At 43.6% G+C, this 23320-nt stretch overlaps 1 protein-coding gene across 1 annotated transcript; it reads left to right on the forward strand.

Annotated features, from left to right (window-relative positions):
* Window positions 1-1773: 1773 nt before the first annotated feature.
* LOC307245665 (uncharacterized protein) lies at window positions 1774-8374 on the forward strand (the record flags this gene model as incomplete). Its single annotated transcript, XM_080021312.1, has 10 exons — window positions 1774-1819; window positions 1922-2036; window positions 2917-3244; window positions 4132-4218; window positions 4515-4622; window positions 4950-5048; window positions 6471-6569; window positions 7107-7205; window positions 7676-7774; window positions 8284-8374. The coding sequence occupies 10 exons, from the start codon at window positions 1774-1776 to the stop codon at window positions 8365-8367; spliced, it is 1164 nt and encodes a 387-aa protein (XP_079877438.1). The 3' UTR covers window positions 8368-8374.
* Between the last annotated feature and the right edge of the window lie 14946 nt (window positions 8375-23320).

Raw genomic sequence — 23320 nt, forward strand, 5'->3', positions numbered from 1 at the left:
GAGTGAGTGAGTGTGTGTGTGTGTGTGTGTGTGTGTGTGTGTGTGTGTGTGTGTGTGTGTGTGTGTGTGTGTGTGTGTGGCGGTGACAGCCTGTCTGTGTGTTGTCCTTTGACCCTGTTAAACTACCTCTGTGAAACCTGATTGGTTAATAAGCAGAGTGACTGATTGGCAGCAAGACACCTGCTGCTGTCTGTCTGTCTGTATCTGTCTGTCTGTCTGTCTGTCTGTCTGTCCACAAGGCACCACTATCTGTCTGTCTCTCTCTCTGTCTGTCTGTGTCTATGTCTGTGTCTGTGTCTTTCTCTGTCTCTGTCTGTGCCTGTGTCTGTCTCTGTGTCCGTCTGTGTCTCTGTCTGTCTCTCGACGTCCTCTGTCCCAGTCCAAGTTGTGGTCCAAACCGAGGTTCTCCTGAAGTACCAGGATGTTTCCTTGTGCCCTAAACACGGACTGAACCACATTTCCCAGCATGCATTTGGGGATTATTTACAAACCTCCAGCTATGTCAGATACGTCTCTGGCTGTTGGAGGCGTGGTCTTGCAGTGCCTTGCTCAAGGGCCACGCAGCAGCCGCAGGAGGGGGAGGGTCTTATCAGATTAATGAGGAAAAGACTTCTCCCCCTCTCTCTCTCTCTGTCTCTCTCTCTCTCTGTCTCTGTCTCTCCCTCTACCCCCTCTCTCCCCCCTGTTGCTTCCCTGTTCTGTCTATAGTTTATGGGCGTCGACCCTTGACCCCAGTTAACCTCTCGCTCTCTGGGTCCTGTTGGATCGTTAAAGTGACGCCACCGATGAATGGATGAATCCCTCCGCGCCCCTCCTCCCCCTCCTCCCCCTCCATCGTTCTGTCGCTCCACCATCATCCCTCCATCATTCTGTCATTCTGTCATTCCATCATCCCTTCATCGCGCTGTTGTTCTCCGTCAGATGGAGGTTTTGGTGTTTCTTTGGCCTCAATTTGATCCGTGCACCACTGTTACTGTAGAAGTAATCAGACTGAAAAATAGAGAGATCAGTGTCACTGGAGAGAGAGAGAGACAGAGAGAGAGAGAGAGAGAGAGAGAGAGAGAGAGAGAGAGAGTTTTCAGCCTGAAGGTGTGAAGAGAGTGACGCACACTTCTTAGAACTGGAATTCTGATGTAAACACATCCATTGACTTTATATTTGATCAATTTAAGTGTTTAGTTATTTATATTACACAGTATACAGTATATTATATACTATATTATATTATACTATACTATATTATATGATATTATATTATATTATATTACATTATAATACTATTACAGAAGGTATTGGAGGCAGATGATCTGCTGTGGCAACCCCATAACGGAAGCAGCTGAAAGAAGATACACTCATCCATCATACAATCAAATTCTGTTATATTATACTATATTATATTAAACTATAGTATTATATTATATCATATTATAGTGTAGGATATGACTGGATATTATATGATATTATATATTACATTATATTCTATTATCTAAAATTATATTATTATATGATATTGTATTATATTATTTTAAATTATGTTATATTATATTATATTATACTCTATTATATCATATGATATTACATTATATTATATTATATTATATTATATTATATTATATTATATTATATTATATTATATTATATTATATTAGTTAATACACAAAAAGAAGTAATCCTTAAATATAAGGGTGGAGAGGTGGAGACATGGAGAGGTGGAGAGGTGTGGAGGTGTGGTGGTAGAGAGGTGTGGAGATAGAGAGGTGTGAATGTGGAGCGATGGAGGAGGGGAGGCAGAAACTTGGAGAGGATCTGCACCCAGACCGTGCGTTCTGGTGTCCCTCAGGGCTCCATCTTCCTGTTCTCCATCAGCTTCCATGGCACCACCTCTATGCAGATGACGCTCCACCCCTCCTTCCCTCTTCAGACCTGGAGATCAGTCTGGACTGGAAGGGGTTCCTCTCCATCCCCACTTGGGACATCTCCATCTCACCGTTTCTGATGGCCAACAACCTTGTGGGGATCCATGACAACCAGCTAGGGTTAGGGTTAGCACCATCACCATGACAACCAACTATCCAGCACCATCACCGTGACAACCAGCTGTCCAGTACCATCACCAAGACAACCAGCTATCCAGCCCCATCACCATGACATCCAACTGTCCAGCACCATCACCAAGACAACCAGCAATCCAGCACCATCCACAAGACAAACAGCTGTCTAGCACCATCACCATGACATCCAACTGTCCAGCACCATCACCAAGACAACCAGCAATCCAGCACCATCCACAAGACAAACAGCTGTCTAGCACCATCACCATGACAACCAGCTGTCCAGCACCATCAACATGACATCCAACAGCCAGTAGCCAATAGACCAACCAAGAATAGACCAAGAACACTGAACTGGTCTTACAAGCTCTCTCTGTCTCGCTCTGTCCTTCTCTCTCCATCTCTCTCTCGCTCTCTCTGTCTCTCTCTCGCTCTCTCTCTCTCTCTCTCTCTGTCTCTCTCTCTCTGTCGCTCTCTCTGTCTCTCTCTCTCTCCCTCTCTCTCTGTCTCTCTCTCTCTCTGTCTCTCCATCTCTCGCAGTGAGCAAGAAAGCCCCCTACGACACCTCCATCGAAGTGGCACGCCTACGCTCTCTGGCAGGGGTGCAGGTGTCGAGGTGGACCCAGTTCTTTGGCCCCGGAGCTTCCCCCTAACGGACGCTGGCGTTCTCTGTACAAGCCCCCGTCGACAAACAGACGGGCGACCTCCAGTGGAGGATTGTACATGGGGCGGTAGCTACAAACGGGTATCTGACACGCCTGGATCCCAGCACGGGAGTGGGATGTGGCACCTGGATCCCAGCACGGGAGTGGGATGTGGCACCTGGATCCCAGCACGGGGGTGGGGTGTGGCACCTGGATCCCAGCACGGGAGTGGGATGTGGCACCTGGATCCCAGCACGGGAGTGGGGTGTGGCACCTGGATCCCAGCACGGGAGTGGGATGTGGCACCTGGATCCCAGCACGGGAGTGGGATGCATCTTCTGCTCTGAGAGGGAGACGCTGCAGCACCTGTTGGTTGTGTGTCCTTGGCTGCAGGGGCTGTTTGGGCTCCTGGAGCAGTGGGCTCAGGGTCAGGGGGAGAGCTTCTCTTTTAAACTCTTTATCTTCTGTCCTGTTTACACTGTGTCAAACAAATCTGTCCATGTCCTGGTCAACACTGTTTCAGGGGTTTGGAAAAGCAGGAAGAACGCTGTAAGGGGTCAGGGGTCAGGGGTCAGGGGTCAGTGGATCGGGCCCAGATGATGATTGGTCTACTCTCAGACCACCTCAGGGTGGAGTTTGAGTTTTACAAACCGACTGGAGCATTGGACACTTTCAAACGCGTCGTGGTGCTGGGGAGGTGCTGTGCTCGCTGCAGGATGATTCCCGCCTGGGGCGCTGTTGGCACCGTGCTCCGGCGGGTTATCTTCCAAAAACAGGAGCCTTTCTGTGTGGAGTTTGCATGTTCTCCCCGTGCTCACATGGGGTTTCCTCCACCTCACGTCAGTAAGGACCCCCACCAAAAACATGCACACATCATCGTCTGACCAGCGATGGACACTTATCACCTGGTCCCCGGGCGCGTCCACGTACGCTGCCCACTGCTCCTGGCTGTGCCCCCGGAGGAAGGACAAGCCAGGATGGTTAAATGCAGAGGATCCATTTCACCGGCCACTATCCAAAGCATGTGCATGTGTGTGTGTGTGCAAGCATGTGTTGTGGAGTGTCGTGTGATGATTAAAGACTGTTTCTTCTTTCTTCTTCTTCTTCTCATTATTAACATGTGACTTTCCTGTAGTTTGTCTCTACTTTAGTTTATTGTTTCCTTCATAATCAAGCTTCTGCTGTTGTGACATGACCTACTGAAAAAAATGGAACCTTGAAAGTCTCTCTCTCTCTCTCTCTCTCCATCTCTCTCTCTTCCAGGACGGGGGGTATGAGCGTTCTGTGTCAGAAGAAAAAGGGGACGACATGAGGTTGAGCCATGAGACAGATCCTGGTTGTCTCCACCTGAAGGTGAGACAGGAAAGACTCTGGTCCAACCCTGTCCCAGTAGGACTCTGTCTCCTGGTCCAACCCTGTCTGTCCTCTGTCCCCAGACGGACCGGGCTGGGAGGCTGCTCCTGGAGACGGTGGACGACCTCCACAACATCCTGCAGCTGAGGAAGAGGAAGAGGGCGAGGAAGGTTCCTATCTGGGAGCCGCTCCTCCCTCCTCCTCAGCTCCTGGTAAAGCAGCTCCACCTCCACCTCCACCTCCTCTGCGCTCCATCTGCAGAGGATGAGTGGATGAAAAGATCTGTGGAACATTCTCCTTTTCCGTTCCTTTCTTTTCACTTTTTTTCGACGCACTGATTCATGTTTCTCTCCACAAATTAATTTCATTATATTTATTTATCGCAAAATGGTTTTCTCTCCGTCCTCTTTCTCTAGAGTGCCCTCTATTTTAATTTGAATTGTTTAAGTGGTTGTGGCCTTTCCAGCCCTACTACGTGGACGAGGAGGACTTCCTGAGTGCCTGTGAGCAGAACCAGCTTCCTGTTATCGACAAGTACCTGAGTGACGGAGGAGACGCCAACACCCAGGACGCTGTGAGGGAAAATCTATGTAGTATACTACTCCCTACGTAGTAAAATCTATATAGTACACTACTCCCTACATAGTAAAATCTATATAGTACACTACTCCCTATGTAGTAAAGTCTATAGTGCACTAATCATTAAGTAGTATTACAGTTGTCCTGGTCTTTGGGACCTAGCCTACTTCAGCTTCTTAGCGTCTCATTGGTCGATTTCAATTGAATTCAAACTGTGTGTGTGTGTGTGTGTGTGTGTGTGTGTGTGTGTGTGTGTGTGTGTGTGTGTGTGTGCGTGTGTGTGTGCGCATGTGTGTGTGTGTATGTGCATGTGCGTGTGTAGTTCCAACGCACAGGGCTCCACAGGGCCTGCTCCAGGGGTCTAACGGAGGTCGTCAGGAAGCTGCTGGCGGCCAAAACGGATGTACACACCAGAGATCAAGTACGTTGTGGTGGTGAGACATGTCGGAGGTGCTTATCTGTAAGTAACCTCCAGGCTCAGTCAGCACATTTTATTTATGAAGCACCTTTTAAAACCGGTGACACTGTGTTGTACAATTAAGACATTAAATAAAATAGAAACAGAAAAATATAAAGTAAGGATAGAAAAGAATGGAACAGCAGGACATGTGCTGACGACAGGTTTGGTTTGAACACATTCTGCATGTTTGATGACGGAGGAACGCTCCACAGAGTGCGACCTGCAGCAGGTAGAGCTCGATCGCGCTGCGTCCTGGTCTCACTGCACCGGGGGACACAGACCTTGTGGAATGCAGGGTGGGGTCGGTGCACAGTCGTGTTTAAGGCGATTAAGATAATTTGAATGAATTTCTGAAGGAGGTTATTTAGAGATAACGACTGTCTGGCTGCATGTTATCCTGCTTATGACACACTACTACCTCAATACATACATACACACTAGTGTGACTAGTTTATAACTAGTGTGACTAGTTTAGAACTAGTATGACTAGTTCTAAGCTTCTGTGACTAGTTTATAACTAGTTTAACTGTTTATAACTAGTGTGACTTGTTTATATCTAGTATGACTAGTTATAAAATTGTGTGACTAGTTTATAACTAGTATGACTGTTTATAACTAGTGTGACTAGTTTTCTGTTGCTGTGGTTGTTTCTGTTGTGATATGACACTTAGAGGATCATAAGGAGGGTGTGTTTTCGGAGAGAGAGAGTCAAAAGGATCTCCCTCCCGAGGTCTGATTGAAAACTTGAGCCCTAACTTAGGGACGCGTATTAAAGGAGCGTGACTGGATTTAGATGAGATGGTGCACTCAGTTGAACTTTCCGGTTCCGGTGACGTCTTTGCTGTGCTTTACTTCGTTGAGATGAGATGGTGCACACAGATAAGGAGATTTCCGGTTCCGGTGAGAGCTACCACTCCCGGTCCCGGTGACGTCTTCGCTTGTGCGCTGTTGCTGCTGTTGTTGCTTCTGGTGTCGATGTTGCTGCTGCCGTTGTTTTCTGTTGCTGTGGCTGCCACTGTGGTTTGGTGTCGCTTTTATTGTTGTCTTTGTTGTTGCTTTTGTTGTTGTTTTTGTTGTCTTTGTTGTTGCTTTTGTCTTTGCTGTTGTTTCAGGGGCATTCTTTTGTGATGACCGGCTGAGAACTTCGTTCTCTCTTTCTTTTTTGTATTTCTTTGTAAAGCGCATTTTGTTGCCCTGCTATGAAATGCGCTCTACAAATAAAGTGTGACTTGACTTGACTTACAAACTAGTGTGACTCGTTTAAAACTAGTGACTCGTTTATAACTAGTACAACTAGTTCATGACTAGTAGGACTAGTTTATAAGAGACAGTTACTCAGTTACTTTGATATTTAAATAATAACCTACCCTCCTCTCCTCTCAGCTGGGCTCGTCATGTCTCCATTCGGCCTGTAGGTGGGGCAGCCTCTCCATCCTGGAGCTCCTCCTGAGCCACGGAGCCCACGTGGCCGACAGAGACAAGGTGATGGAGACATCCAGACCCTGTCCACACGTTCATGGATCTTTTTGAAAACGTAGTATTTGTGGCCCCGCCCTCAGAAAAAACTGTGTTTTAGGAGCTGGAAACTTGCTTTTGGGAAAAAAAATAAAAAATACTGTGTATTCGGGCAGAGCAGTAGTGTTCTGTGTGACGTCAGGACCTCGTCTTTCTTGTGTCCGTGGTGTAGTTCTGCGTAAGTCTCTCCAGCTTTAGGAATGCCGTCCGTACAGTGTTGTGCCTCAAAATTATGAAGGTCAACCAGCTAGAACTAGACTAGAAGGTCCATACCAGGTCAGCTCCTGGGATATGAGGTGGGAAATGCTACCTGTGTTAGCCCAATGAATGGCTGCAGATGGGTACAGCTAGCCTAGCTCCTGGGACAGGAGGGAATACACCTCCCAGCACAACTCAGCATATCAATGTAGTTCTCTCAAGATAAAATTAGAAAGAAGCGTGTGTGTGTGTGTGTTTCTGATCTAATGTATGTGTGTGTGTGTGTGTGTGTGTGTGTGTGTGTAGCTGGACAGCACTCCTCTCCACGTCTCCGTCAGAACTGGCCACTTTGACTGCGTTGAGTACCTGGTTCACTGTGGAGCCGAGGTGGACGCACAGGACCGGGTGAGCACACACGCACGCAAGTGATATTAAACTACAATGAGGTAGATATATAAAGGGTTTTCTGTATATTCAATATAAAATATATTCAAAATGTATTAAATATAACAGGTACTCCTCACTTAACAACCTACCAACAACCAACAATGACCGTTCAGACTCCAGCTCTCTGACCAGTCTGTATTAAGCGCTGCATACAACACCAAGCATCTCATCACCCTTTATATACAATATACAGTATATGGTATATATAGTGTATATAGTATATTATATACACTATATATACCAGCCACGCCCCCTTACCATGAAATAACACGGGTCACTTATCTACCAATTCGCCGTTAAGTGAGGAGTACCTGTATATAAAATATGTACATATACTCTGTGTAACAGTTAAAAAAACGTATTTATAACTATATATATATACATATACACACATTAATAATAATTATATAATGTTGTATATTCCCCAGGAGGGCGACACGCCTCTGCATGACGCTGTGAGACTCAACAGGTTCAGGTTCATTCAGATGCTGCTGCTGCACGGAGCCCGGCCCGGCATCCCCAACCAGGTACCCTGCCCCCTGTGGAGGCTCTGAGTACCGCACCCTGCCCCCTGTGGAGGCTCTGAGTACCGCACCCTGCCCCCTGTGGAGGCTCTGAGTACTGCATCCTGCCCCCTGTGTACAGGCGGAGTACTACACCCTGCCCCCTGTGGACAGGCTGGGTACTACACCCTGCCCCCTGTGGACAGGCTGTGCATTACCCCTCAGCTTTCACACCATACTAGTATTGAGAGAATAGTTTAGTTGCGTGTGCCCCGTTGCTCCAATTCTGGATCAATTTAAAGATTCTGTTGCCAATCAATCGAATTGAAAAAACTACCAGAGTTTAACATTTTTTTCTCAAAGTTGATGTGCAACATTTTATCTTTTGAGAGAAAATAAACAACAGCATCAAGAAGAATTGTAATTGTTCCTGCTCTCTACCTGTCTGTCTGTCTGCTCCATCTCTCTGCCTGTCTGTCTGTCTTCCCACCTGTGTATCTGTCTGCCTGTCTCTCTACCTGTCTGTCTGCCAGGCCGGACAGTCTCCATTGGACAGTGTCCTGGAGTGGCAGAGTGAAACCAAGACCCTCCTCACTGACCTCGGCCCCTCCAGCTGAAAGACTGGTGCATGCTGGGAGATTCTAGAAGAATAGAACCACATGCTTCCTGTCTTCCCAGCGTGTTGTTTTCACAGACAGGAAGTCAAGCCTATTCTTGTGGTAGTAACTCTACAGTAGTTAGAGTTACTACTACAAGAGTCAGAGAACTGTTGTACTACTGTAGTCGGTTGTATTGATGAGTTGTTCAAAGTAGTATTCTAGTACTTATGCTGCAGTACTTGTACTGCAATACTGCAGTACGGGTGTTCTGTTGAAAATAATCCAGATTTTTGATCCTCTTTGTGGAATTCAGAAGAAACATATTATAAATATATTTTCTTCTGAATTCCCCATGTAGATTAATAGTTTGTTCTATAGAAAAAAAATATATATATATAGTTTTGTGTCATATATCAATGATAATAAAGGACTGTAACTGTAACTCTTTACTTTATATTGATGATAATGATAATTATCATCACATACTTTCATACATATATGCAGTGATATTACATTTCACTGCATATATGTATGAAAGTATGTCTATGTATGAAAGTATGTCTATGTATGAAAGTATGTCTATGTATGAAAGTATGTCTATGTATGAAAGTATGTATATGTATGAAAGTATGTCTATGTATGAAAGTATGTCTATGTATGAAAGTATGTCTATGTATGAAAGTATGTCTATGTATGAAAGTATGTCTATGTATGAAAGTATGTCTATGTATGAAAGTATGTCTATGTATGAAAGTATGTCTATGTATGAAAGTATGTCTATGTATGAAAGTATGTATATGTATGAAAGTATGTCTATGTATGAAAGTATGTCTATGTATGAAAGTATGTCTATGTATGAAAGTATGTCTATGTGTTAAAGTATGTCTATGTATGAAAGTATGTCTATGTATGAAAGTATGTCTATGTGTTAAAGTATGTCTATGTATGAAAGTATGTCTATGTATGAAAGTATGTCTATGTATGAAAGTATGTCTATGTATGAAAGTATGTCTATGTATGAAAGTAAGTCTATGTATGAAAGTATGTATATGTATGAAAGTATGTCTATGTATGAAAGTATGTCTATGTATGAAAGTATGTCTATGTATGAAAGTATGTCTATGTGTTAAAGTATGTCTATGTATGAAAGTATGTCTATGTATGAAAGTATGTCTATGTGTTAAAGTATGTCTATGTATGAAAGTATGTCTATGTATGTGACAAATAAAAAATCTTGAATCTTGAATCTAATTATCTTACATATGGAATCTCGCGATACTAACAGTCGATCTGTGATTGGTTGCATCGCGGTGACGTCATTCATTTGAAGCGCAGAAAGCTGCGCGGGTTCCTGGTTGTGTCAAGAAGCCGTCAATGCAACACATTGTTACCTTCAAAATAAAAGCGTCACCCAATACTTTGAGCATGAAGAATTACGATTTAAGTCGAAGGAGAATCGAAGTGTTAACTTCTCCTTGGTTCTCTTCATACGGAAGAGTAGGAAGGTCGTCAAGAAATTAATTGTATTATTTCGCGAAAAAAAACCTATTTGGAAAAGTAAAGACGACCACACTAAAATGACATTTGCTTTGGGATAAATAAACTAAATATTTAAGAATGAGTCGAACTCCTGCGACATTTAAACGGAGAAGAGAAGAACACAGTTTTTAAAGACGTTGACAACATTACATACATTACACTCGTGATTCGTCTGGAATATCGAAAGTTTTTTTTTCTTCCCCTTAACATTCCGACTCCATTCTCGAAATATGACATGAAGATAATCACCAACATCTCGGCATTAATCCCGTAAATACAGCGAAAGACGTAGATGACGGTCTGGTTATCAAGGACAACGGCCTGCCCAGTTGGACTGTTACTTTGAAGGAGCAGGGGGTTTTCTAGGAGGAAGTCGTGTTCTGCTAGCTGCTAGCTTAGCGGAGCCCATCTCTCGAAGGACGTTCGGGCGGCGTGCGTGTGTTTACAGGACGCCGCGTTCCGCTGCGACCTGAGACGTGATTTAAATGTCTGGTCCCGCGTCGGGTTCACCTGCTTTATAAACGGAGAGGAGGCAGCGACATGGAGTGTGCGGCTCTGAAGAAACGACGGAGAGAGGAGACGGAGAGCAGCTGTGCGGTGGGAACTTACTTCCATTCAATTTAAATTCATTTAAATGGGTTGAAATAAATTCCATTTAAATTCCATTCCGTTTAAATTCATTTCATTCCATCTCGTTAAAATTATTTTAATTCAATTCAATTTACATGTATTTAATTCCATTACATTCTGTTTAAATGGAAAAGAAAAAGTGATGAATTCATTAAGAAAATAAGCTCAATAGGTGAAATAAACTGAAAATACAGACACAAAAACCTCATATAGATAAAGATCAACTAGAAAACCAGATAGTAGATGATTATTCCTTCCTCGTTGTACTTGGAACTGATGTGTGTATTTGTGTGTGTGTGTGTGTATGTGTGTGTGTGTATATACACTCACTGGCCACTTTATTAGGTACACTTGTTCAATTACTTGTTAACACAAATAGCTTATCAGCCAATCACATGGCAGCAGCTCATTGCATGTAGGCATGTAGACATGGTGAGGATGATTTGCTGAAGTTCACACCCAGCATCAGAATGGGGAGGAAAGGGGATTTAAGTGACTTTGAACGTGGCATGGTTGTTGGTGCCAGACAGGCTGGTCTGAGTATTTCAGAAACTGCTAATCTACTGGGATGTTCACGCACAACCATCTCCAGGGTTTACAGAGAATGGTCCGAAAAATAGAAAATATCCAGGGAGCAGCAGTTGTGTGGACAGAAATGCCTTGTTGATGTCAGACGTCAGAGGAGAACGGGCAGACTGGTTCGAGACGATGGAAAGGCAACAGTAACTCAAATAACCACTTGTTACAACCAAGGTTTGCAGAATACCATCTCTGAACGCACAACACGTGGAACCTTGAAGCAGATGGGCTACAGTAGCAGAAGACCACACCCGGTGCCACTCCTGTCAGCTAAGAACAGGAAACTGAGGCTACAATTGGCACAGGCTCACCAAAAATGGACAATTAAAGATTGGAAAAACCTTGCCTGCTCTGATGAGTCTCCATTTCAGCTGCGACATTCAGATGGTAGGGTTGGAATTTGGAGTAAACAACATGAAAGTATGGATCCATTCTGCCTTGTATCAAGGGTTCAGGTTGGTGGTGGTGGTGTAATCGTGTGGGGAATATTTTCTTGGCACACTTTGGGCCCCTTAGTACCAATTGAGCATGGTTTAAAGGCCACAGCATACCTGAGTATTGTTGCTGACCATGTCCATCCCTTTATGAGCACAGTGCAGCCATCTTGTGGTGCTACTTCCAGCAGGATAATGCACCATGTCACAAAGCTCAAATCATCTCAAACTGGTTTCTGACTGTACTCCAATGGCCTCCACAGTCACCAGATCTCAATCCAATAGAGCACCTTTGGGATGTGGTGGAACGGGAGATTGGCATCATGGATTTGCAGCCGACAAATCTGCAGCAACTGCGTGATGCTGTCATGTCAATATGGAGCAAAACCGCCGAGGAATGTTTCCAACACCTTGTTGAATCAACGCCACCAGGAATTAAGGCAGTTCTGAAGGCAAAAGGGGGTCCAACCCAGTACTAGCAAGGTGTACCTAATAAAGTGGCCAGTGTGTGTGTGTGTATGTATGTGTGTGTGTGTGCGCATATTATATATATATTTATATGATGTGTGTGTGTGTGTGTGTGTGTGTGTGTGTGTGTGTGTGTGTGTGTGTGTGTGTCAAGTACATCCTCTGTTGTGGAAATAGTTTTATTATCTGTTGTGTTATTAATAACTCACACTGTGACTTTGACCTTTTATGAGTGGGTGTATTTTTATTTAATTTGACCTTTATCCACACAGAGCTGGAGATCGTATTTCAATCAACTCGCAGCAAGATAAAAAAAACTTTATAACCGCTTCAATAAATACAGGTGGAGATTCCAGGTCCAGGAAGTGAAATCTCCTGTTTCCATGTTTTTGATCCGTTCAGATGATTAAACTCAACCGATCCACTCATAGTTGGTTCCAAATCCCCGAGTGACGTTTTGAACTTTCTGGACCTGGAATGTAATCTGATCTGATCTGATCTTAAAATGTGTTGTTTTTGAAAGCCTTGTGTAGAGCTCAGTGTGAGGAAAGCCATCGGCCACAACGTCCTGATCTATTGATTAGACGAACGGACGGATACTTTATTCTTCCCCGGAGGGAAAGTGCAACTGTTCACATTAGAATAAAATAATTAGAAATGGCAATTCATTTAAAAATTGAAATAATGACAATACATTTAAAAATAAAAAAAATATTTAAAAATCGAAAACAATTGGCAATAAACCTATCAATAAACAATACAGGTACTCCTCACTTAATGACCGAGCTCCGTTCCTACAACCAGGTTGTTAAGCAAATTTGTAGATAAGTGAGGACCCGTGTTATTTCATGGTAAGGGGACGTGGCTGGTATATACAGTGTATATATAGTGTATATAGTGTTATTTCACGGTAAAGGGTGTGGCCATTGCAAATGCTAGTGTAGTGAATACTGACAGACTGTGGGAACGAGACTGAGAACGGTGATGAGATGAGATGTATACAGTGTATATAGTTTATATAGTGTATATATACTCTATATAAAGGGTGATGAGATGCTTGGTGTTGTATGCAGCGTTACAGACTGGTCAGAGAGCTGGTCCTAAGTCTGAATGGTCATTAAACAGGTAGGTTGTTAAGTGAGGAGTCCCTGTATTCCAGAAAACCTCTGTACCAACAATTCAAATTCAAATTCTTTCTTCTTTCTTCAAAGTGCAAAAGCAGAAAGTTGTATTTAAAAATAAATGACAGTAAAATACTCCTCTGATCCAGAGGCTTTACTAACACAAAGCTGTTAGTAAAGGAGAGTGTGAAATAAAACCCTGGGGTTCTGGTTCTGATGGTCCTGTCATTGGTCGTCGTGTTGTTGTGTGATCCCAGAAGCGGGCGTGTCCGTCGGACCGGGACCTGGAACCGTCCTGGACGCTGACACTGACGCCACAGACGCAGCAACAGACGCTGATGCTGCTACAGACACAACACACACCGTACAACACACCCTGCAGCACGGTGAGACATACACACAAAAGACAAGGGCTGGGTGATTAAACGATATCGGTCATTTTCACAATATAATTTTATACGATAACAATAAAAATGTATGCAATTTATTTTTTCGCTCGTTTATTGAGTCCCCTTTTTATTGTGGCAAATGCCTTCTTCCCGTTCCAGAAGTGCAGGATTCATTATTTACAACTAAAGTATTTACACAAAAACATCCAGTTTTTACTAAATGAAGTGCCAAAGAAACGGGACACTGGGTTTTGTTTGTTTGTTTTTTTTGGAACATTACGGAACGGCACAGTCTCTTAATTCAGTTTTAAGTTTTTGTTTTAAGAGGTTGTTTCGTACATGTAGGAAACAAAGGAAAATAAATAGATGTCAAATAAAAAGACAGCGCGCACCGCTGCTTGGAGGAGAAACTAAAAAAAAAGTTAGCCTTGTGTTTTTCATTTTCTATACAAGTAAGAAACTAAGAAAACAAAATAAATCTAAATCTTTCTCTCTGAGATTTTATTATATATAGATAGATAGATATATATTGCTAATTATAGATTAGTCAAGATTTGCATATTGGGCTGCAGGCAGAGGGGCTGCACGAGCACCTGCCCCTTTGCTCATGGGCCCCGTGGATCCCGTCTTATCAGGCCTGTTTTGTCTTTTGAGCGCAGCTCACTGCACCCTGATGGTGCTGCGCCGTCTGCCCAGAACCTGACCCACGGGTCCATGTGCCTTTTCTATTTATTTAATTATTTTGAGCACCTGTGGCTTTTTAAGTCTCTGCCCAGGACTGTAGCACGGGGGAAGTGAGATCCGATCACCAGTGATTACTCTACAGCTCTGAGCGGAGAGGGTGAGGGTCCCCCCCCCCCTTTATATATTTATATTATTACTATATATACTGTTATATATTATTATGTATATACTGTTATGTATTATTATATTAGGCATATACTGTATTTGGTGGCAAGTGAACAGTCAGTTCTTGACGTTGATGTGTTGGAAGCAGGAAAAATGGGCAAGCGTAAGGATCTGAGGCACTTAAGCTGCTTTCACACATGCACTCCAGATAATGTCGAGATAATCAGGTCTGGACATTGTCTGGCGTTTCCCTTTCACACATGTAGCACAAAACTGGAGATTGTCCGTGTCAGACACTACCTGGAAATATTCTGTTTGGTTTAGACGGGGGGGGGGCGGTCTGGGTAGAGCGTCCAGGAAGCAGGACATGACACAATGATTCTGGAGAGTTTTACAGCACACCCACGATGGTGGTTAAGGCTACCAGTTAATATTTTTTGGCATTGATACATGTGTTTGGATGCAATCTAAATGAAAGAGTGGAAAGGAATATAAAGAGAAGCACAAAGAGTAGGAAGCAGCTACGCTCCGTACACCAAGATCCACACCAAGGTAAATATCTGGTGCATGACATCCACATGCGACACGCCCACTCGCTCGTCGTGAATGCTCCAGACAATCACCTGCTCTGTTCACACATACCGCTCAATTGGACATTATGCAGACTTTGTACGAGGGTGCTGTCTGGGTAACGTCCGGGTAATGTCTGGTTCAAATCATTCGCACATTTGCGTTCACACATACAGCTTCTCCAGGTAATGTCCAGATAATTTCAGGGTAGCAGTTCATGTGTGAAAGCAGCTGAGACAAGAAGCATATTGTGATGCTGGATGACTGGGTCAGAGCCTCTCCAAAACCACAGGTCTTATGGGCTGTTCCTGCTATGCAGTGGTTACTACCTACCAAGCGTCACAACTGGACCATAGAGCAATGGAAGAAGGTGGCCTGGTCTAACCCTAACCCTTACCCGATCCATGGGGGCCTCCACTGATCGTGCCCCCAAGCTGCGATGCAATATGTGTTGTTATACCTTTCTATTATAACCAGCATTAACCTTTCCCCCATTTGTGCTACAGTAGCTCTTCTGTATGATCAAACCATATATATATATATATATATATATATATATATATATAACACACACACACACACACACACACAGTGTGTATGTTAATGTAGTGACTCAGGTGTTTGTGATCCAGGCAGGTGTGGCTGCTCACTGCTGCCCCCGGTGTCTGTCTGGAGAACCGGTGAGTTTGAGAAAGAGGATTTTTATTGTCCTATAAAACAGTAATGGAATACTACCGATTTTACATGTTTATTTTTGAAGCATTTTTATTTTTTACACGTTTAATTGTGTTGAAAAAGAGAAGGTGAAAATGAAATGCAGACGGAGATTGAGAAAATCGCATAGTGAAAAATCCCATGAAATGTTATTTAAATGAATATTAATACTTAAAGTGTGTTTCAGGGTCACATCAACCACATCCTGGGACTCTGACGAGGAGGAAGAGGAGTGATGAAGGTGTACCGTTCAGGGAGCATCTGGGCTTTAAGCCGTTTTAAAGGTTGTATCAGTGAGGTGAGAAGCTCTGCCCCTAGTGGCCACCACAGGAGGTGCAGCTCCCATGCTGATGTATGTCCCTGGCTTCTGTTTAAGCCTTAAATTGGATGTAAAATTATGTTTTTTGGAGGGGAAATGTGGCAGGAGCTAGGCTAGTTGATCCCATCCGGGGCCATGTGTTGAGCTAAAACAATTAGCATGCTAGCTCTGTACTGGACGCACGGGGACGAGACTGGTGTTGATTTGCTCGACTGAATCTGGGGAAGATAGAAATGTAATTTCCCCCATAAATAAACCTTAAAATCCCCAAACTAATTTGCATGAATTGACAGAATGTGACAAAAGGCTCCAAAGCTAAAAGGAAAAATCAGTTGACAATAATTTCTCTAAAATATTATAGGTTATATTATTGTATATTATATTATTATATATTATATATTATAGGAAATTAAAGTAAATATTCAGTCTTTTTGCTAGGAAATACATCCTGAATGGGGCTGATACGACCTTTAAATCAAAACGACTGAAACACTCCTGAAGAACTACGAAAATAAAATGAAAATCTACAGAGGATTCATCGCAAATTCCAAACAGAATTTTCAACTTGAAGTGACCTGTGGATGGGGATGGTAGCTCAGGCGGTAGAGCTGGTGGTCTAGTCATCTAAAGGTTGCTGGTTGGATCCCAGGCTCCTCCTGCTAGCATGCTGTAGTGTCCTTGAGCAAGACACTTAGCCCCTAATTGCTCCTGTTGGCTGCGTCCATCGGTGTTTGAACAATTGTAAGTCGCTTTGGATAAAAGCGTCTGATCAATGACTAAATGTAATGTAAAATGTAATTCAGATAAAATGACAAAATGGAAGGAGATCAAAACAAAAGGGCTGCCAGACGTATTGTGCACTTTCTACAAAAGGTGAAATAGTGTTTTGAATATGAATCCAAAAGCACACTTCCATATTTTATTTTTCCGCTCGTTGAAACCAGCCGTAAATATCCATGTGAGGCGCTACTGTTTTAATATTTACCATTTAGAATGTGATTTCCTGATTTACTATCAACATTAAGGTGTTTATTAGTTCAAATTCATTAATTTTCTAGAAACAATGATTTAACCCGTTTGTGTGTTTATGCAGATTGAAGGCCGCTAGTGTTGCTGTCGTCCGGCGTCGTGATCCTTGTTTTGTTGCGTTTTCAACAAATCTATTTTTTCCCCCGAGACAGATTGTTCTATTTTTATAAGTCTGAAATCCACGGAACTGAGACTGAAAAGTGTTTTGATAAAAATCACCTGTTGTCGGAGGAGGGTCTGTGTCCTTTTACATGTGGAAAATGTATCACAAACAATATTAGAATATATAATGTATAACAAACAAATAAACATTAAATCATTTTGCTGTGTACTGCCTGCAGTTTCCACATGGACCCCTGGGGGGAGACATGGAAAATAGAAGTGATGCAGGGACACACGTGGCCAGCAGGGGCCGCTGCTGCCACACACACAGACTGAACTCTGCTGCACCATTTGACTGATTCACTCTCTTGTCCTCCGCCCTTCAGGAAGTCCTTCCTCTCTTCTCCTCCATCCTACAGGAAGTCCTCCCTCTCTTCTTGTCCTCCGTCCTTCAGGAAGTCCTTCCTCTCCCTGTCCACCATCCTTCAGGAAGTCCTCCTTGTCCTTCTAGTCCAGGGGTGCCCACACTTTTTCGGCTTGCGAGCTACTTATAAAATGACCAGGTCAAAATGATCTACCTGCATTAAAAATGTGAAATATATTTATTTATATATATGCTGAGTATACTTTATATATACAATATATGTTGGTGTACCTTGCATCACTGCATCAACTTTTACGGCAAAACACAATTAAATACATTTGTTGGCCAGGGTTGCATAGCCCGGACAGTAGCTGCTGGTAGCCAGCCTCAAGCAGCTTCCAAATGATCATCAGTCACGGTGGAACGGTATTTGGGCTTAATAATCATCTTATGGGAAAAGGCTGGCTCACATATATAAGTAGAGCCGAATAATGCAGTCAAGGAGGTAGCACATTTCCTCATGTTTGGGTACTTTTCCTCTGAGTAAGTTCCGAAGCTGTCCATGAGCCCTGGACTTCAGCTCAATGTCAGCCTGTAGTGTCAACATCTCATCCTCCACTGCAGAGCAGTTCAGGTGAAACTGGGGGAGTTAATCAACCTCTGGGGAGCACACAAATGAAGCGATTGGCTCGAGTAAAGCAGTCTTGAAACCGTTTGTTAAAGTCTGACACAATTTTCAATCTGCTCTGTGTAGCACTGTCAAGGTGCGCACACACCTTCCCTGGGGTCTCCAGCTCTGATGCAAGGTTTTGAAAGTTCCCCAAATCATGGCGCTGCAGCTTTGAGGACAGAAGTTGAATTTTTTGTTTGAATGCATTAACTGAACTGATCATGTTGAGCACTGTTTTGTCTTTTCCTTGCAGCTCAAAATCAAGCTCACTCAACATGTTGGTCAGATCGGTTAAAAAAAAAAATAATTTTTGAATGGCGTGCAATCTACCGGTCGATCGGGATCGACGTATTGGGCACCCCTGTTCTGTGATCCACACAGAGCTGCTCCCTCTGCTGGAACCGATGACTTGGTGCAGCTTTGCAAGGCATGCGCTAGTTTCTGGATTTGCTGTGGGATTTTAAACATTTTCACAGTGCCACCTGCTGAGAGAGAGAGAGAGAGAGAGAGAGAGATTCTCCTCCTCCCAGATTACACTTTAATCACAGTCTTTGTTCAGAACAAAATGACTCCTGAACCAAACTATCACAGCCCCCCCCCCCCCCCCCCCCCGCTCACTTTCTGTAATTACAACTGACGTTCATTACGTTCACGTGATTAAGCACGTCACACCCCATCACACACAGAAACAGACAGAAACATGCAGTCCTGCACTCGTTTCCCTTCCAACAACCTTATTAAATACCTGTCGGACTGACTGCTTCTATACCTGTCTGACTGACTGTTTCTAAACCTGTCTCCCTGATTGGTTCTATACCTGTCTCTCCGATTGGTTCTATACCTGTCTCTCTGTTTGGTTCTATACTTGTCTCTCTGACCGCTTCTATACCTGTCTGTCTGACTGCTTCTATACCTGTCTCTCTGACCGCTTCTATACCTGTCTCTCTGACAACTGATAGAGGAGAACCTCCACTGTGGACAGTGTGGGGACCCTGCTTTGCTGCAGGAAACAAACTGACCCTGAAAGGAGTGGATTCTGCAGAACAAAGGGATCCGGATGCACCTTGAAGGAGGTGGAGGCTGCTCCGCCCTGGCCTCTACTGGACGGAGCTTGATGCTGGGGCTGAGTGTCCTCCACTGGACGATGCCTCCCAATCACACGTCATGGTTTGTCCTTCAATGTCCGTCAATGTTCAGTCGGTGCTGAAACAGAATGTAGTCATTTCCTGGATACTACAAACGCTTTTAAAAGCCTCTGGTCTGTTTCCCTGTCTTCACCACTGAGTCCCTACTGAGTCCCTACTGAGGCACTACTGAGGCACTACTGAGGCACTACTGAGTCCCTACTGAGGCACTACTGAGTCCCTACTGAGGCACTACTGAGGCACTACTGAGGCACTATAGAATGTGACTCCACTCGAAGGGAAACCGCCATGAACTCAGGATGGTGCAAAAGGTGCTTATATAACACATGGAACATCATTCAGAGGGTTAATCGTACTGGTTGTATACCTGTCTGTCTGACTGGTTTCTATACCAGTCTCTCTCTCCTCTTTTTAATCCTTTCCTTCTTGATGCGTTTTCTGAAGCAGCGATGAAAGGGTCTCGTTCTTCATTAAACCCAAAGATAAACTCTCCACCTCTCCTACTCCACCTCCTTCCTCCAGCTCTCCTTCACCTCCTCCCTTCCACTCCCCCCCCCCTCCTTCTCCACCTCCCTCCACCTCTCCTACTCCACCTCATCCCTCCTCTCTTCCCCTCCTCCACCTCTGCCCTTCAACTTCTCTCCTCCTCCTCCCCTCCCCTACTCTCATCCTCTTTCTTTCACTCCAACCCCCACCTTCTCTTCTCCTCCTTCTTCCCTACTCCTCTCCTCTTTCTTTCACTCCACCCCTCCTCTCACCTTCTTTATCCTTTGCTTTCCCTCCTCCCCTTGTTCCTCCCTTTGTCTCATCTCTCTTATTTATCTTGTCCTCTCCTCTTTCTCCCCCTCCCTTCCTCTCTCTCCCCCATCCCTCCTCTCCCCTCTTTCTCTCAGTTTAATAGAATCCATCATCCGTCCTGATTAGACTTAATGCTTCAGTGAATCAGATCCTATTAATATCCATCTGAGTAAATATGGAAATAAATATATCAAACCCGTTGTGCTGACTGAGCATCACAACGTGTTTTAGCAATTTTACATTATTATTCTTGTTGTTGTTATTATTATTATTATTATTATTATTATTTCATTCTCATGGAATCGTGAAATCTGACACAAAATGAGCCGCTGGTTAACCAAAAAATCCAACTCGAAGGAATTTCTCCTTTCTCACCATGAATGCATGCGTCTGTCTGTCCGTTCACCGGTGCGTGTACAGGACTTATCCCAATTGGTTCTGTTGTATAAGTCTGTAGTACATCGTGGCGCCTCATAGCAGCAGAACTCTGCAGCTGTATAGACACCCCATGGCTGCAGGAAAGCCCCAACACCCCACCCTGCAGCCACACAAGACCCCCGGGCCCCCAGAGAAGCTGGAAGCCTGCCGAACAACCCCCCACGCCCAGCCTCGTAACCCAGTCCTAGGGAGAACAAGGAGACCCCGCACCCCTGAGGCGCACACATACAACCCACCCCCAGGTGCAGGCACACCCCCCACCACAGGACGTAGAAGGATACACAAGCCCCACCACCCCAGTGACGTGCCGACCACGGGGCCAAGACCCGAACTGGCTTATTGATATGCTTAACTTCAGCAGGTTTTCTTGACTGATCTGAGGTTGTATTCGGATAAAGTGCATGGCCGCGCCCCGCCAACTCGGTGAGAGGGTGGGGAGGCTCACCTGAGGCACAGTGCCGGAGAGCCAAGACCCGAACCTGCAACCCACACCGAGCCCCAAATCTGCCCCCCCAAGCCGAGTACAAGCCAATGTACTGTTAGTTGGACTGAGGTAATTGAAAATACATAGTTTATTTTTGGTAGAATATTCATTTTCACTGCTGCTATACTACAAATAAGTGAGATGGGTAAATTGTTTCATTAAATGGGGTCTGCTTCAATGGATTTGAGCAATGGAGTAAAGTTAAGGGTAAACAAATCTGACAGATTGGTGGAGATATCAAAACCGAAGTATCTAATGTTGTCCGTTGTGATGATTAAGGGAAGTTTCTGGGTTACAGCATTCCTGTCCTCCCCATTAACTGGTAAGACCGTGGTTTTAGCCCAGTTTATTGAATAGTCTGAGATAGCTGAGAATTTGGATATAAGATTGAGCACTTCCGGTAGGGATGATATTGGGTTCCGTAAATACAACAAAATATCGTCTGCATACAAACTGATTTGTTGAGTGTCCTGTTTGTATGCCAATGATATTACTGTTTTCACGGATGGCCGCCGCGTGGGTTTCAATAAAGATGGCGAATAGTAAAGGGGAGAGCGGACATCCTTGTCTTGTGCCACGTTATAGAGTGAAACGCTGTGAAGTGTAACCATTGGTGATGACAAGCAGATGGTGAATTGTACAGGATTCTGAGCCATTTCAATGAGTGACTCTCCAAAGCCAAATTTGTTGAGGGTGCAAAAGAGATACGTCCAATTAACTCTGTCAAATGCTTTTTCGGCATCTAAAGAGGCATTTAATATTTTACTTTTAATATTTAAGTTGTTCTTTTGAGATATGCTGATCAAACTGAATAAATGGTGCATATTGCTGCATGAGTGTCTGCCCTTGACAAAGCCTGTTTGGTCTTGGTGAATTATAACTGGAATTACTTTTTCAATTCTGTTGGTCAGTGTTTTATTAATAATCTTTAAATTGCAATTAATTAGGCTTATGGGTTGGAGCTATAACTGTAGGTGAGGTTTGGGTCCTTATTTGGTTTGAGCAAAACCAAAATGAGAGCGGTATTCATGTGCAGCTGCATAGTGGAGGTTGACTTAATCTCTGTAACCATTCTGATGAATAACCAGAAGTGACCAGAAGTGTTTATAGTATTCCACTGGGTAGCCATCTGATCCGGGTAATTTTTTGTTGGGCATAGAGAAGAGAGCTTTCCTGAGTTCTTCTAGAGTAAGTGGTTGATCTAATGTGGTAGCCTGTTCTGTGGATAGTTTAGGGAGGTTGATATCATCGAGGAATGAGTTAATGTTTGATAGATATGATTCATTATCTAAGTGATATAGCTTATTATAAAAGTCTCTGAATATGTTATTGATGTGTTGGGGTGTATGTTATCGTACCCTGTGGATCTTTGATGGCTGTAATAAGTGTTTTTTGTCTATAGCTTTTCAATTGATTGGCAAATTTACCTGATTTGGCATTGAATTCAAAATGATTCACTCTTGTTGCATGAGGAATTGTGTCTTTTGATGGATGATAGTATCAAGGTGAGATGTAATTGTCTGGATCTCATTTCGGATTGGCACAGTGGATGAGTGGGCTTGTTGGAAGTGCACTCCTTCAGTCGTTGTTCAAGTTTATTTTGGCATTCGTGTCCTTTCTTTTTCTTGTGAGTGGAGAATGAAATAATACTACCCCTCAGAACTGCCTTTGCCGTTTCCCAGAGTAAGGATGGTGATATTTCTGGAGAGTCATTCAGTTCAATGAAGGAAGTCCATTCTCTGGAAAATAAATGGTTAAATTCTTTATCTGTCAAACGTGAGGTGTTAAACCGCAACCTGCCGGGAGGTTGGTTTCATTTATGAGGTTAAAACTAATTAGCCCATGATTGGAGATTACAATTGGGTGGATTTCAGGATAAGGAATTTTGGACATTACAGAGTTACTTATCAAGAGAAAGTCAATTCTAGAGAAGGTGGGTGGTGAATCATATGTGTATTCTCTATTATATTAATTGAGGGTGGAGATTTGATCGCCAACAATCGCCACGAGCAAGACCACTCATACATTGTTTTATAGTGTCCGACGAACACCAGGGCTTGTGATTATTTCTGGTTTGTGAACGGCCTAAACTTGGATCCAGTACTGTGTTGAAGTCCCCTCCCAGTATAATAATTGAGTCAGAATTCTAAGAGTTTTGAAAATATGTTGTGAAAGAAATTAAATAAATATAAACAAATATTAGCTATGGTTAATTTGATGTGACCTAAAATTCCGTTAATCATTATGTAACACCCTTCTGTGTCTGATATTGTGGTTTTATTTTGATATGGGATACTTTCACTGGTCAGTATAGAAACACCTATTCTTT

This window comes from Zeus faber (genome assembly GCF_960531495.2).
Source record: "Zeus faber genome assembly, chromosome: 20".
NCBI lineage: Eukaryota > Metazoa > Chordata > Actinopteri > Zeiformes > Zeidae > Zeus > Zeus faber.